General features: G+C 42.8%; 1 protein-coding gene across 2 annotated transcripts in view; it reads right to left on the reverse strand.

The window, feature by feature from the left end:
• wdfy1 (WD repeat and FYVE domain containing 1) overlaps positions 1-7045 on the reverse strand; it is a 37280-nt gene extending 30235 nt beyond the window's left edge. For both annotated transcript variants that reach the window (XM_078410840.1, XM_078410839.1), the window contains exons 1-2: positions 6890-7045; positions 1445-1512 (exon numbers count right to left, since the gene is read on the reverse strand). In XM_078410840.1, coding sequence (XP_078266966.1) covers positions 1445-1512; positions 6890-7026 — 205 coding nt within the window. In that variant the 5' untranslated portion in view covers positions 7027-7045. The remainder of the gene's footprint in view (positions 1-1444; positions 1513-6889) is intronic.
• Between the last annotated feature and the right edge of the window lie 6442 nt (positions 7046-13487).

The raw sequence follows: 13487 nt of genomic DNA on the forward strand, positions 1-13487 counted from the left end.
CGATGATACCACAAGCAGAAAAAAAAATAATCTTAAAGAATCTGTGTAAGTTTTATGCCAAAACATTTTAAAAGTGTTTCTATTTTTTTAAGAAACATTTCGCAAGTAGTGATTCAGACATACACTTTGTATCGCTATGACTAGAAGTCCAGGATCCCAGTACTAATCCTTAGTCAACCCTTCTAATATTATATAAAATGACTATCTCATTCTGAATTGGAAATGCAAGGGAAACTTTTCAATGAGCGTGCCAGAAGGGTTAACAACAACTCTAGTTCTATTTAATATTCCTTAAATCAAAGACTACTGCAAACAAAGCAATAACTCTGTTCATATGAAAGAACAAAGTGTTTTTTTGCGTTGTATCTGCCATGCCCCAAACTTTTCACAGTACAGAAATTACTTCTGTGCCAGTAGCTTAAGCAAATTCAATAATCCACACATGTTGCCACATAACTTTATGTTTGTTACAAATAGGATCAAGGTACCTTCGGTATTCATCACAAAATTTGTAAATATCCTTCACATCCAGTTGGGAAGGTGCAAACTGTGATACTGCAGCACTCCCTTAATACTTTGTTACGAAGCAAGTCTAGAATAGGGGCAGTCTTTGGGTTACACAGGGCTTCCATCTCCGTGTACAGTCTGAGCCAATTTACCATGTCAGAAGCGTCCATTTTCAATAGCTGATCATACTGTATCACACTGCATACAGAAGGGTCTCGACCTGAAATGTCACCCATTCCTTCTCTCCAGAGGTGCTGCCTGTCCCGCTGAGTTACTCCAGCATTTTGTGTCTATCTTCCTATAATTCTGTTCAGTTCACTGAATATCCTAACACAACTCATAGCAAATGGGGTGGCACAGTGGTAGAGTTACTGCCTTACAGCTCGAGACCTGGGTTCAACCCCGACTACGGATGCTGTCTGTATGGAGTTTGTACATTTTCCCTATGACTGCGTGAGTTTTCTCCAGGTGCTCCGGTTTCCTCCCACATTCCAAAGACGTATAGGTTTGTACGTTAATTGGCTTGTGTAAATTGTCTCTAGTTTGTAGCATAGTACTAGTGTACAGGGTGATCGCTGGTCAGCGTGGACTCGGTGGGCCAAAGGGCCTGTTTCCATGCAGTGCCTCTAAAGTCTAAAGTAAAGTAAAACTATATTGTACCCAATGAATACCAACTCAACGAAGACCAAGAGTTTGAAGAAGGGTCCCGAATCTTCCTTTGTCACCCATGTCCCAAAAAGAAAAATTAGTCCATGGCTGATACTGGCTTGTTCTACATACATTCTACATACTGAAGGAATATCTTGAGGGCAGCAACAGAAAAATATTTGACATCACCCTACCTTGTTGCAAAGCAAATTCTGAATCTAGAAATGCATCACATCTGTGAACACTGTATCAAAGCCACTTTCAAAACGCACTCAGTCACTTTGCTCACCTGATACTGTGTGATAGATGCTTGGCCAGTACTGACCACTGTCTCGTTTCAACCACACACGGATTGTCCTGCAGAAAGAAAGATAAAATACTTATAAACTTGTACTTGTAAAAAAATTCTTGCAAGTAAATATTTCTATTGGAGTGAAATGCGAGTTTATATCGTTTCCTGATAATAATTGCTTCAGGCAGAGAAATGGAATCTAATGTTGCTGCAGTAACAAGGAACTGCAGATGCTGGTTTACAAATAAAGATACAAAGTGCCGGAGTAACTCAGAGGGTCAGACACCATCTCTGGGTAACATGGATAGGTGACGTTTCAGGTCAGGATCCTTCGTCAGACTGATCAGTCAGATAAATATTAGATAAGCATCTCAGATACTAGAGGATGTTTGGAGATGAGGAGAAATTTCAGCAGTCAGAGAGTGGTGAATCTGTGGAATTCTTTGCCACAGAGGCTGTGGAGGCCGTCAGTGGATATTTTTAAGGCAGAGATGGATAGATAGATTCTAGATTAGTACAGGCATCAGAGGTTATGGGGAGAAAGCAGGAGAATGGGTTTGAGATGGAGAGATAAATTAGCATGTGTAGGAAAGAACTGCAGATGCTGGTTTAAATCGATGGTAGACACAAAATGCTGGAGTAACTCAGCGGGACAGGCAACATCTCTGGAGAGAAGGAATGGGTCTCGACCTGACATGTCACCTATTCCCGCTGAATTACTCCAGCATTTTGTTTGAATGGCGGAGTAGTTTGATGGGCCGAATGGCCTAATTCTACTCTTATTCCTTATGACTTAATGACTTATGATACAGTGTAATTATATATAGCAGTGCACTGAGATAGTATACAGAATCGCCAGTTTGGTACCAGAATGTAACACCTCACACTTATCTGCAATGAACTCCATTAGCCATTCCTCGGCCCTCATACCCAGTTGATCAGGATCCTGCTGTAATTTCTCAGAAACATCTTGGTTATCTACGATACTGCCCACTTTAGTGTCATCTGCAAACTTACTAATTCTGCCTTGTACATTCTCATCCAAATCACTGATGTGAATCACTGAAATCATTAATTAGACTGAATATATTTATGGTTAAAAAAATTCAAATTATACAAAATTTTCACAAGACTCCTGTGAGCAGAGTGGATAGAAGAGAATGTGAACAAAACGAGTAAGAAAGTTCATGATTTGAAGGTTTCATAACTTGTCCAAATAGTTGATAGATATTGTTGAAATCATAATGAAACTGAATACATTTGTGTTATTTAAAAAAAAATCTCAAGTCTTCAGTGAGTGGAGTGAATATAAGGAAATGAAACCACAATTAGTCAGAAAGATGATGATTTGAATGAAGGCTTCATAAACTCACCACCCTGAGGAGACTGCACTTCCTCCTCTTGTGGCTAATAGTTAGATTGAGATATTTTTGTCCAGAACAACTTTGATGGTTAATTAAGAGACAAAAGTCATGGCATAAAGTAACATAGAAAATAAGTGCAGTAGACCATTCGGCCCTTCGAGCCACTCAATAGGATCATGGCTGATCATCCAAAATCAGTACCCCGTTCCTGCTTTTCCCCCCATATCCCTTGATTCCGTTAGCTCTCTTGAAAACATCCAGTGAATTGGCCTCCCCTGCCTTCTGTGGCAGAGAATTCCACAGATTAAAAAGTCTCTGGGTTAAAAAGGTTTTCTTCATCTCAGTCCTAAATGACCTACCTATTCTTAACTTCTGTAAATATACTTCCATAAATCTGTAGTTTAATTCAACCATTACAACATGGCTGACATGACCATGTGACAACCATGAGAAGAATAGCAAAAATATTCTAATCCAAAAAACACAATCTGCTTATATTATTGGCGTTTACAGAAAATCAATTTAAAGCTATTTTTAAAAGTTTGAATGAAACTTGGCTAAATACTAAACTTAGATTGCAGCACTGAAAATCATTTTAGGTTATGTTTTCCAGTAACTGTCAAACCATGACACAGTTGAGAGAGCAATGATTTATTTTTTTTAAACAACGCAGAGTGCTGGAGTTACTCAGCGGGTCAGGCAGCATCTCTGGAGAACATGGATAGGTGACGTTTCGGGTCGAGCCTCTTCTACAGACTGAATGTGGTGAGATGGGGGAAAGAGGCTGGGAGAGGAAAGGCAGCTCAAGGCCCAAGAAGTGATTGGTGGAGCAAGGCGAGGGAGGGGTGGATAGGAAGATGGTTGACAAAGGCTTGAGAAGAAAAGACAAAGGGTGTGAGATAAGGACAGAAGAGGTACGAATTGTGAAGCCAGAGGAAGGAATACATTTGGGAGGGGCGACAGAAGGGGAGGAATGGGACTGAGTCCTGTGGAGCACAGAGCAGAGAAAGATGGGGAGGGAAGAAGGGTGGAGGAGAGAAGAAAGAGAGTTGTTTGCAGGTTAGTTAGCTAAAATTGGAGAATTCAATGTTCATATGATTAGGTTGTAAACTACCCACATGGAATACGAGGTGTTGTTCCTCCAGTTTGAGTATGGCCTCAATCTGGCAATGGAGGAGACCCAGGAATGGAGGAGACCCAGGAGAGAAAGGTCAGTGTGAGAATGGGAAGGGGAGTTAAAATGGTTATCAACCAAGATATGCACCAAGCCTTGGCCTAGCGCAAGTGTTCAGTGTAATAGTCGCCGAGTCTACGCTTGGTCTCGCCGATGTACAGGAGTGAACAATGAATGCAGTAGACGAGGTTAGAGGAAGAGCACGGGGACCTCTGTCTCACGTGGAAGGACTTCTGGGTTCCCTGGATGGATGTGAAGGAGGAAGTATAGGGACAGGTGTTACATCTCCTGCGGTTGCAGGGTAAAGTACCGAGGGAGGGGGGTGCTTTGGGTGGGAAAGATTGAGTGAACCAAAGAGTTGCAGAGGGAGCAGTCTCCCAAGAAGGCAGAAATGGGTGGAGATGGGAAGATGTGACTGGTACACCCTCTCACCTGCCTCCACTTAAATCACTGGCCAGGTTTTGTCCTGCACCTCCTCTCTTCCAACTTTCTCCCCACCACCACAATCAGTCTGAAACAGGGTTCCGACCCAAAACATCACCTGTCCGTGTTCTCCAGAGATGCTGCCAGACCCTCCGAGTTTATCCAGCACTTTGTGCCCTTTTGTTGTAAACCAGCATCTACAATTCCTTGTGTCAGAATTTCTTTTTAAGTTGTTTAAAAATGAAAAATATTTAACCTTAATATTGCTAGCCAAATTAATACAAGCACATCGCCTTCCCAAAAAAAGCATGAAAATCAACATTTATTACTTAACAAATATAATAATTGAATAAGGAATAATCAAGATGTCTGCACGGAGTTTGTACGTTCTCCCCGTGACTACGTGAGTTTTATCCGGGTGCTCTGGTTTCCTCCCACACTCCAAAGACATAAAGTTTGTAGGTTAATTGGCTTTGGTAAGGATTGTAAATTGTTCCTAGAGTGTACGATGGTCCTTGAGTATGGGGTTCACTTGTCAGCATGGACTCAGTAGGCCAAAGGGCCTGTTTCTGCACTGTTCCTCTAAACTAAAGAACTCAGAAGGAAAGTTTAGAATATTTTTAGATTCAAAATATTGAGTAATGGTTGTTTACGTTAGAAATTCTTTGTTAATAACATGAAATTAGTCCAATATTCAAAATCAGGACATCTGGTTGAAATAAATCAGTTAGTTTCTTTAGGAAATGTTATCGGACAGAGAGAAAAATAACAAGGATGTGCTATAAACTTTACAACTCAAAATGCAGACATGCCAAATGCCTTTATAGTAACGAGCCTCATACTTTGCAAAGGGTGATAATTCATTCAACATGCAATACCAGCCATTTAAAAAATAAAAACTGTATTCATCATTTTAGCTGTATAACGTAGTTGTAAAAAGCTTTAATCTGCTTTTTTGTGTAGCAACTAGCTTTCAATCTGTCAAAATCTTTTTAATGTTTATAAGTTCTAGGAGCAGAATAGGCCATTCTACCCATCACTGTCATTCAATCATGGCTGATCTCTATCTTTCCCTCTCAACCCCATTCTCCTGTCTTTGCCCCATAACCCCAGATTGACACCCTTACTAATCAAGAATCTGTCGATCTTTGCCTTAAAAATATCCACTGACTTGGCCCCCACAGCCATCTGTGGAACTGCCAGAGGGTGGGAGCCTACATATTTGTTACCTCTAATATTACTGAAGAAAAAAAATGGTTATGTAAAATCTCATTCCACTTGCTGGAATCAATTTTAATGCAATATTAACTTTATTATATGTACAAAAAGCTTCTACTCAAAGTACAGGCTCAAAGGAAAGCACGAGTTTAAAATCATGAATTAGTTCACTTTTCCACGTCATATCAACTACAAAATAAAGATAGAATTGTTATATTTCCCTTCTCAAAGCATTTGCGGAGAAATGTTCCACTTAACTCGAGGCGACACATTCTTTCTAACATACAGCGAGGAGGATGAGAAAGGGGGCAGATGCTTGTTTCCAAAAAAAGACAAAGTACTGGAGTAATTTAGTGGGTCAGGCAGCGTGATAAGACAATGCTTTCTTTGTGAGTCTTTGAAAAGAGTTGGCTCACTCCCCTTTCCAAGTCGGACGTGTTCAATGCTGGTGAAACGTTCTTGCAGGCCGTGAATTTTTAAAAAAAGTTGAGCTGAGAGAACCAAACCCCAGGAGGATGGTGATGTGTTTCACGATTGACATGGGGGTTTCTTGCAAATGAGAGCAAAAAAAAACCTGAGAAACACACTGAGAGGATTGGGAAACTCCTTTAACATTCGCACGTAGCAGGAGCCTGGCGGGGGTGGAGGTTTGAGTGGTTAAAGAGTGGCCCGTCTCAGCAGAGGCTGGGACAAGATGTAAACAAAGCTGGCGGGGGACCGGTCAGTTTCACAAATCACCGGCCCGGCGAAATGTACAATGTGAAATGTGCGAGCCTGCACACACACACACACACACACAGATACACACACACCCAGACACAGATACACACACACACACACCCTCAAACACACACCCACACACACACACACACAGACACACACACAATCAGACACACACCCAGATACACACACCCACTCAAACACAGACACACACACACAGACACACACACACACTCAAACATACACACACAGGCACACCCACACACCCAGACACACACACACACACACACACACCCACAACCAGACACAGACACACATACCCAGACACACACACACCCACACACACACCTAGACACACTCTCACACACACACACACACACACACACACAATCCTCCTGCCCGCCTCGCCAGCGTGAACATTTATTCCCACCCTCCTTTTCATTTTTTTTTTGGTTGGTTTTGTTTTCCTGAATAAAAGAGAACTAAGCGCACACATCTGCAGGGAGCCCCCCCCCCCTCCCTCCCTCTCCCTCCCTCACTCACCTGTCCTCGGCCACTGTGATCACCCCATCCTCCTTCGGCAGCAGGATCGCGGCGTTCACCGTGTCCAGGTGCCCTTCGATTTTGTTCAGCAGCACCGGGCGGCTGCTCTGCTCCCTGGAATGTATTTCTGCCGCCATCTTTCCGTCTTTTGGACAGAAATCAGCTGACGGGCACCGCTTTCTATTTAGTCTCTTACCGTATTCACTGTAATAGTGGGGGCTGCTACAAAGGCGGCGCTTCAATGCAATGCAATGCAATGCCAATGGCAATGGGCAATGGCAATCGCAATGGGCAAATGGCAATGGGCAAATGTCAATGGGCAAATGGCAATGGGCAAAATGGCAATGGGCAAATGGCAATGGGCAAAATGGCAATGGGCAAATGGCAATGGGCAAAATGGCAATGGGCAAATGGCAATGGGCAAATGGCAATGGGCAAAATGGCAATGGCAATGTGTAATGGGGTTGGCGGGCAATGCAATTGGTTTGATAGAATGTAGGGCTGTAAAAAGGCTTACAGTATGCTTGCCCGTCCTAGAAACATAGAAAATAGGTGCAGGAGTAGGCCATTCGGCCCTTTGAGCCTGCACCGCCATTCAATATGATCATGGCTGATCATCCAACTACCTTCTGTGGCAGAGAATTCCACAGATTCACCACTCTGTGTGAAAAAAAACTTTCTCATCTCGGTCTTAAAAGACTTCCCCCTTATCCTTAAAATGTGACCCCTTGTTCTGGACTTCCCCAACATCGGGAACAATCTTCCTGCATCTAGCCTGTCCAACCCCTTAAGAATTTTGTAAGTTTCTATAAGATCCCCCCTCAATCTTCTAAATTCCAGCGAGTACAAGCCGAGTCTATCCAGTCTTTCTTCATATGAAAGTCCTGCCATCCCAGGAATCAATCTGGTGAACCTTCTCTGTACTCCCTCTATGGCAAGAATGTATTTTCTCAGATTAGGAGACCAAAACTGTACGCAATACTCCAGGTGTGGTCTCACCAATGCCCTGTACAACTCTTTTAGTTTCAGATACAGCATGGAAACAGGCCCTTCAGCCCACCGAGACCACGGTAGCTCACTGTGCAGGGTCTCGACCTGAAATGCTGAAATGTCAACACCTCCTGTTCCTCCCCACAGATGCTTCCTGACCCACTGAGTTCCTCTGGCACTGTGTGTTCGTTTTGTGCTCCAGATTCCAGCATCTACAGTCTCTTGTGCCTCCAAGCTTAGACGTTTCGCATCATCAGCTATAATGGACAGGTTTCCATTACATATATTAATTTCTTGTTTTTTCCCCCACAATTTATAAAATCTACCTGCGGACAATGGACAATAGGTGCAGGAGTAGGCCATTCGGCCCTTCGAGCCAGCACCGCCATTCAATGTGATCATGGCTGATCATTCTCAATCAGTACCCCGTTCCTGCCTTCTCCCCATACCCCCTGACTCCGCTATCCTTAAGAGCTCTATCTAGCTCTCTCTTGAATGCATTCAGAGAATTGGCCTCCACTGCCTTCTGAGGCAGAGAATTCCACAGATTTACAACTCTCTGACTGAAAAAGTTTTTCCTCATCTCCATTCTAAATGGCCTACCCCTTATTCTTAAACTGTGGCCCCTGGTTCTGGACTCCCCCAACATTGGGAACATGTTTCCTGCCTCTAGCATGTCCAACCCCTTAATAATCTTATATGTTTCGATAAGATCCCCTCTCATCCTTCTAAATTCCAGTGTATACACCGCTATCCTTAAGAGCTCTATCTAGCTCTCTCTTGAAAGCATTCAGAGAATTGGCCTCCACTGCCTTCTGAGGCAGAGAATTCCACCCCATAACAATGAGACCCAAGGAACTACAGATGCTGGAATCTTGATCAAAGGAGTCTGAAAAAGGTCCTGACCAGAAACACCATTGGTCTATTTTCTTCCGCAGATGCTGCCAGACTTGCTGAGTTACTCCAGCACTTTGTTTTTAACCCCATAGCAATGGTTGAAATTGAATATTATTTCCCCATTTATATTTTTTAAAGGTTTTCAGAAATTATGCTTTGTTTATACGATGGATTTAGTTTTAGTTTAGTTCAGAGATAAAGCATGGAACCAGGCCATTAGGCCCACCGCGTCCATACCAACCAGCGATCCCCATACACTAGTTCTATCCTGCACAGTAGGGACAATTTACAGAATCCAATTATCCTATAAACCTGCATGTCTTTGAGATGTGGGAGGAAACCGGAGCACCCGAAGGAAACTCACACAGTCACAGGGAGATTGTGCAAACTTTTTACAGACAGCACTTGTAGTCAGGATCGAACCTGGGTCACTGGTGCTGTAAGGCAGCAACTCTACCAGTGCTTACTGAATCTAAAATATTAAAATACTGTAACGGAATTTAATCTGCAATATTATTACTGCAACGGAATTTAATCTTGTAGTTATTGCACCTTTCTGCTGATTTATTTTTTTCTCCAAATTGGCTAACTGCTGTGAGAGGGCCCTGGGTCAGTTTTGACACATATGATAAGCCGTTAGACAGACAGAATTGCAGTTTCTTATCACATTATAACATGTTGCAAGACAAATTATGCATTGGTGATGTTCCGCCGATGAAACAATATGTCTGTGCACTGTTGGCTGATAACACCTCTTTCAGACACACTGTATCTCCTTTTGACATTAGATGAACTTTGGTATTTGGTAACAGCAACTCCCCAACAGGAAATGTTGTCAAGACTGATGCCAGTCAGCAACTTTAAACATAGCTGAAAACTCTGCTTCCAAAGATACACATATCAAATACCGTTTTCAAAAAGGAAACTGTGGGTGGAAACACACAGAGAGTGAGAAACATAAAAAATATTTATTAAATGTATAAACGGAAAACAGAAGATGCATTAACAGTTGTTGAAAGTGTATATATCTTTACATTTTATTTTCCGCTTGGGTAGCTTACAACTCAACGGTATGAACATTGAAATCACTCATTTTAAGTAACATCTCCCCCCCTCCTCACCCCATTCTTTCCTGCACTTCCCCCATCCCAGTGCAGTGTGAACCAATTTTTCCCTGCCCATCTCATGTTCCCATCCAGCCATAAGACTCCTCCAGGCTTGGATAAAGTGGATGTGGAGAGGATGTTTCCACTGATGTGAGAGTCTAGGACCAGAGATCATAGCCTCAGAATTAAAGGATGTTCCTTTAGGAAGGAGGTGAGGAGGAATTTCCTTTGGTGGGTGACAAAGGGTGGTGAAATTGTGGAATTCATTGCCACAGAAGGCTATGGAGGAATAGTCAATGGATATTTTTAAGGCCGAGATAGATTCTTGATTAGTACGGGTGTCATGGGTTATGGGGACAAAGCAAGGGAATGGGGTTGAGGGGGAGAGATAGATTATCCATGATTGAATGGCAGAGTAGACTTGACAGGCCAAAAAGCCTAATTCTGCTCCTATCATTTATGACCTTGTGAACTTTACATCTCACTCCTCTTCTCTCTTTATCCGATACACTTTTATCCCCTTTTCATCTCGGCACCACCCATCTACAAGAGTAATATTACTTTGTGTCAGTAGAGGTAAGCATTATGAAATGTTTTAAATTGTGCCATTGAATTGGCATCAATTCAATATTGTCTTAGCTGTCACTGGGGAGTTGGATAGGCTCTCATGGATAATATCCATGCTATTTTTATTTGTGAATATCACATCCTACGGAACAATGAAATTCTTACTTGTGCAAATTATATTATTAAAACAATCTCTCGAATGATGGAAGTAACTTCATTTATATTGACACAAGGAAATGCAGATGCTGAAACCTTGAGCAAAATGTAAAGTGCTGGAGTAACTCAGTGGGTCAGGCAGCATCTGTGGAGTGACTGGACAGATAATGTTTCAGATTGGCATCCTTTTAATTATGAGAGCGTATTTCTTATCTCTTCTCATCACCAAGGTCCTGGGCAATTAGGACCTGGGCAATTGGATGAGTCACATTTTCACACTTCACATCATCTGTAACAAGCATTGACCACATTTAAATAAGTGAGTCTCATGGCTGGAGAGCAAGCTACAGATTTTCTCTTTATTCACCACCCGTTTGTGCCATGTCAGCGACTAATTGTTTTTATCCAGTTCACCAAATGAAATGATATATTCTCTACTTTTCTTCATGTAGATTAGTTTAGTTTAGCTTTGAGATACAGCGCAGAAACAGGCCCATCGGCCCATCAAGTCAGTGCTGCCCAATGATCACACAAAACTCAGGCGGCCACAGGGAGAATGTACCGACGTTTTACAGACAGCACCCATAGTCAGGATCGAACCCATAGTCAGCACCGCTATTCAATATGATCATGCCATTGAAGATTCCAGTGGAGAACAAAGACAGACCTGATGGGCTGCCAAAGGCTACTCATGAAGAGAGACCCTACAGGGGAAGCACAGAAGCTGCCAAGCTCAGTCCCAAAGACTGGAGAGTCGAGGAGAGAGCCGCAGGCGCGACAGACACAAGGAGTGGGCTGGTAGGAGAGGATCCAGGGTATTGCCACCAGTGCCTTCAAGGGTTAGATACTGGAGCCACTCCCCAGCATACAGAGACAGTCAACCCCCCGGGATGCAGAGGCAGTCAGGTGAGGAGAGGGATGTCGGTTGTCGGGCTGAGCTGGTTGAGGGCTATGGAGGAAGTCCTGAACAGCCTGGGCTTACCTGGATCAGGGGCACTCCAGCACATTGAGCATGTGGACCAAACTTTGGACATTGCCCATTTTAAACCGATGTGTCATCGTTTTGGACTCCAAGTGGAACCTTCTTGATCTATCCTTTCAAACACCCTCATGATGAAGATCTCAAATATCACACAGCAGATCTTTCTTCATCTGGAGAAGTCTGTTCATTTGCGTCTATCATCCCTCCCTCCCCCACTGTGTTTATTCCAAAGCATTTCATAGGTCTTGCACTATTTTGAGAGGGACGGACAGAGTTGACGTGGGTAGGCTTTTCCCTTTGAGAGTGGGGAAGATTCCAACAAGGGGACATAGCTTCAGAATTGAGGGACAAAGGTTTAGGGGTAACATGAGGGGGAACTTCTTTACTCAGAGGGTTGTGGCTGTATGGAATGGGCTTCCGGTGGAAGTGGTGGAGGCTGGCTCGATTTTATTATTTAAGAGTAAATTGGATAGGTATATGGATAGGAGGGGATTAGAGGGTTATGGTCTGAGTGCAGGTAGATGAGACTAGGTCAGGGAGAATGGTCGGCGTGGACTGGTAGGGCCGGACAGGCCTGTTTCCATGCTGTAGTTGTTATATGTTATATGTTATATATGTTATGTAACCGGAACTGTGTACTGTGGCTAATAAAGACATATCACCTCTTAAATTGGTGTCCAAGTATTGGGAAGTTAACCAAATGCAAAAATGGGATTATGTAATTGAAGGTATTTCTGAGGGGTGGGAGCTGCTTTACGTTCTCCTCGTCGTCCACCCTGGGTAGTTCTACGGAACTGGCAAAATTTGCAGCAAAGCGTCAACTGCGGTACTCTGAAGCACCAATTGCCACTTTTGATTGTTGTAGTTGACATACGAAAGAAAGAAGGTATTTCTGAAATATTCCCCAAAAAATCTAAATTGAGGCCATGCAAGCAACAAGTTTGATTGAATCTGTCCAGTCACACTATTATTTTGCAGAACAAATTATCAAATATTTGCAACTTGTTAAGCAGATGTGGTCAAGGAAGCATGATTTTGCAATAATGTACCTGTGATGCAATTGGTAATTTAAGTGGCATTTTAAAGTTGTGCTGACAAAGCTATTCATTATTCTTTCAAAAATTATAGACAATAGACAATAGACAATAGGTGCAGGAGTAGGCCATTCAGACCTTCGAGCCAGCACCGCCATATAAAACTGTGGAACTCCAATACTGGATCATCCATATACCACAAATTTTCAAACATGTTCTTGTTGCCAAAAACATTATGTCTTCAAACAATGATTGTGTGCAGAAAGGTGGTTTCGATTTGGAAGTCATTATGCATTGCAATTTGGACACAAGTCTCAAAGTAGCCAGTCTGCAAATTGGCTAAAGATACACACAAAGTCCTGGAGTAAGTGAACAGGTCCAGGCAGCATATTTGGAGAAAAAGGATGCGTGACGTTTCAGGTTGGAAACCTTCTTCAGACTGAAAGAAAAAGGGGGTTCCGACCCAAAGCGTCCCCCATCCCTCTTCCCCCCGAGATGCTGCCTGACCGGCCGAATTACTCCAGCACTTTGTGTCTGCCTATTTTTAGTATAATTCAGCATCTGACAGCATTGGGCCTGCACTCACAGGAGTTTAGAAGGATGAGGGGGGACCTAACTGAAACTTATCAAAAAGTGAAAGGCTTGGATGGAATCGATGTGGAGAGGATGTTTCTACTAGTGGGGATGTCTAGGACTAGAGGTCATAGCCTCGGAATTAAAGGACCTTCCTTTAAGGAGATGGAGGAATTTCTTTAGTCAGAGGGTGGTGAATCTGTGGAATTGTTTGCCACAGAACGCTGTGAAGGCCGTCAATGGATATTTTTAAGACAGAGATAGAACGATACTTGATTAATACGGATGTCAGA

This window comes from Rhinoraja longicauda, chromosome 13 (assembly GCF_053455715.1).
Source record: "Rhinoraja longicauda isolate Sanriku21f chromosome 13, sRhiLon1.1, whole genome shotgun sequence".
Classification (NCBI taxonomy): Eukaryota; Metazoa; Chordata; class Chondrichthyes; order Rajiformes; family Arhynchobatidae; genus Rhinoraja; species Rhinoraja longicauda.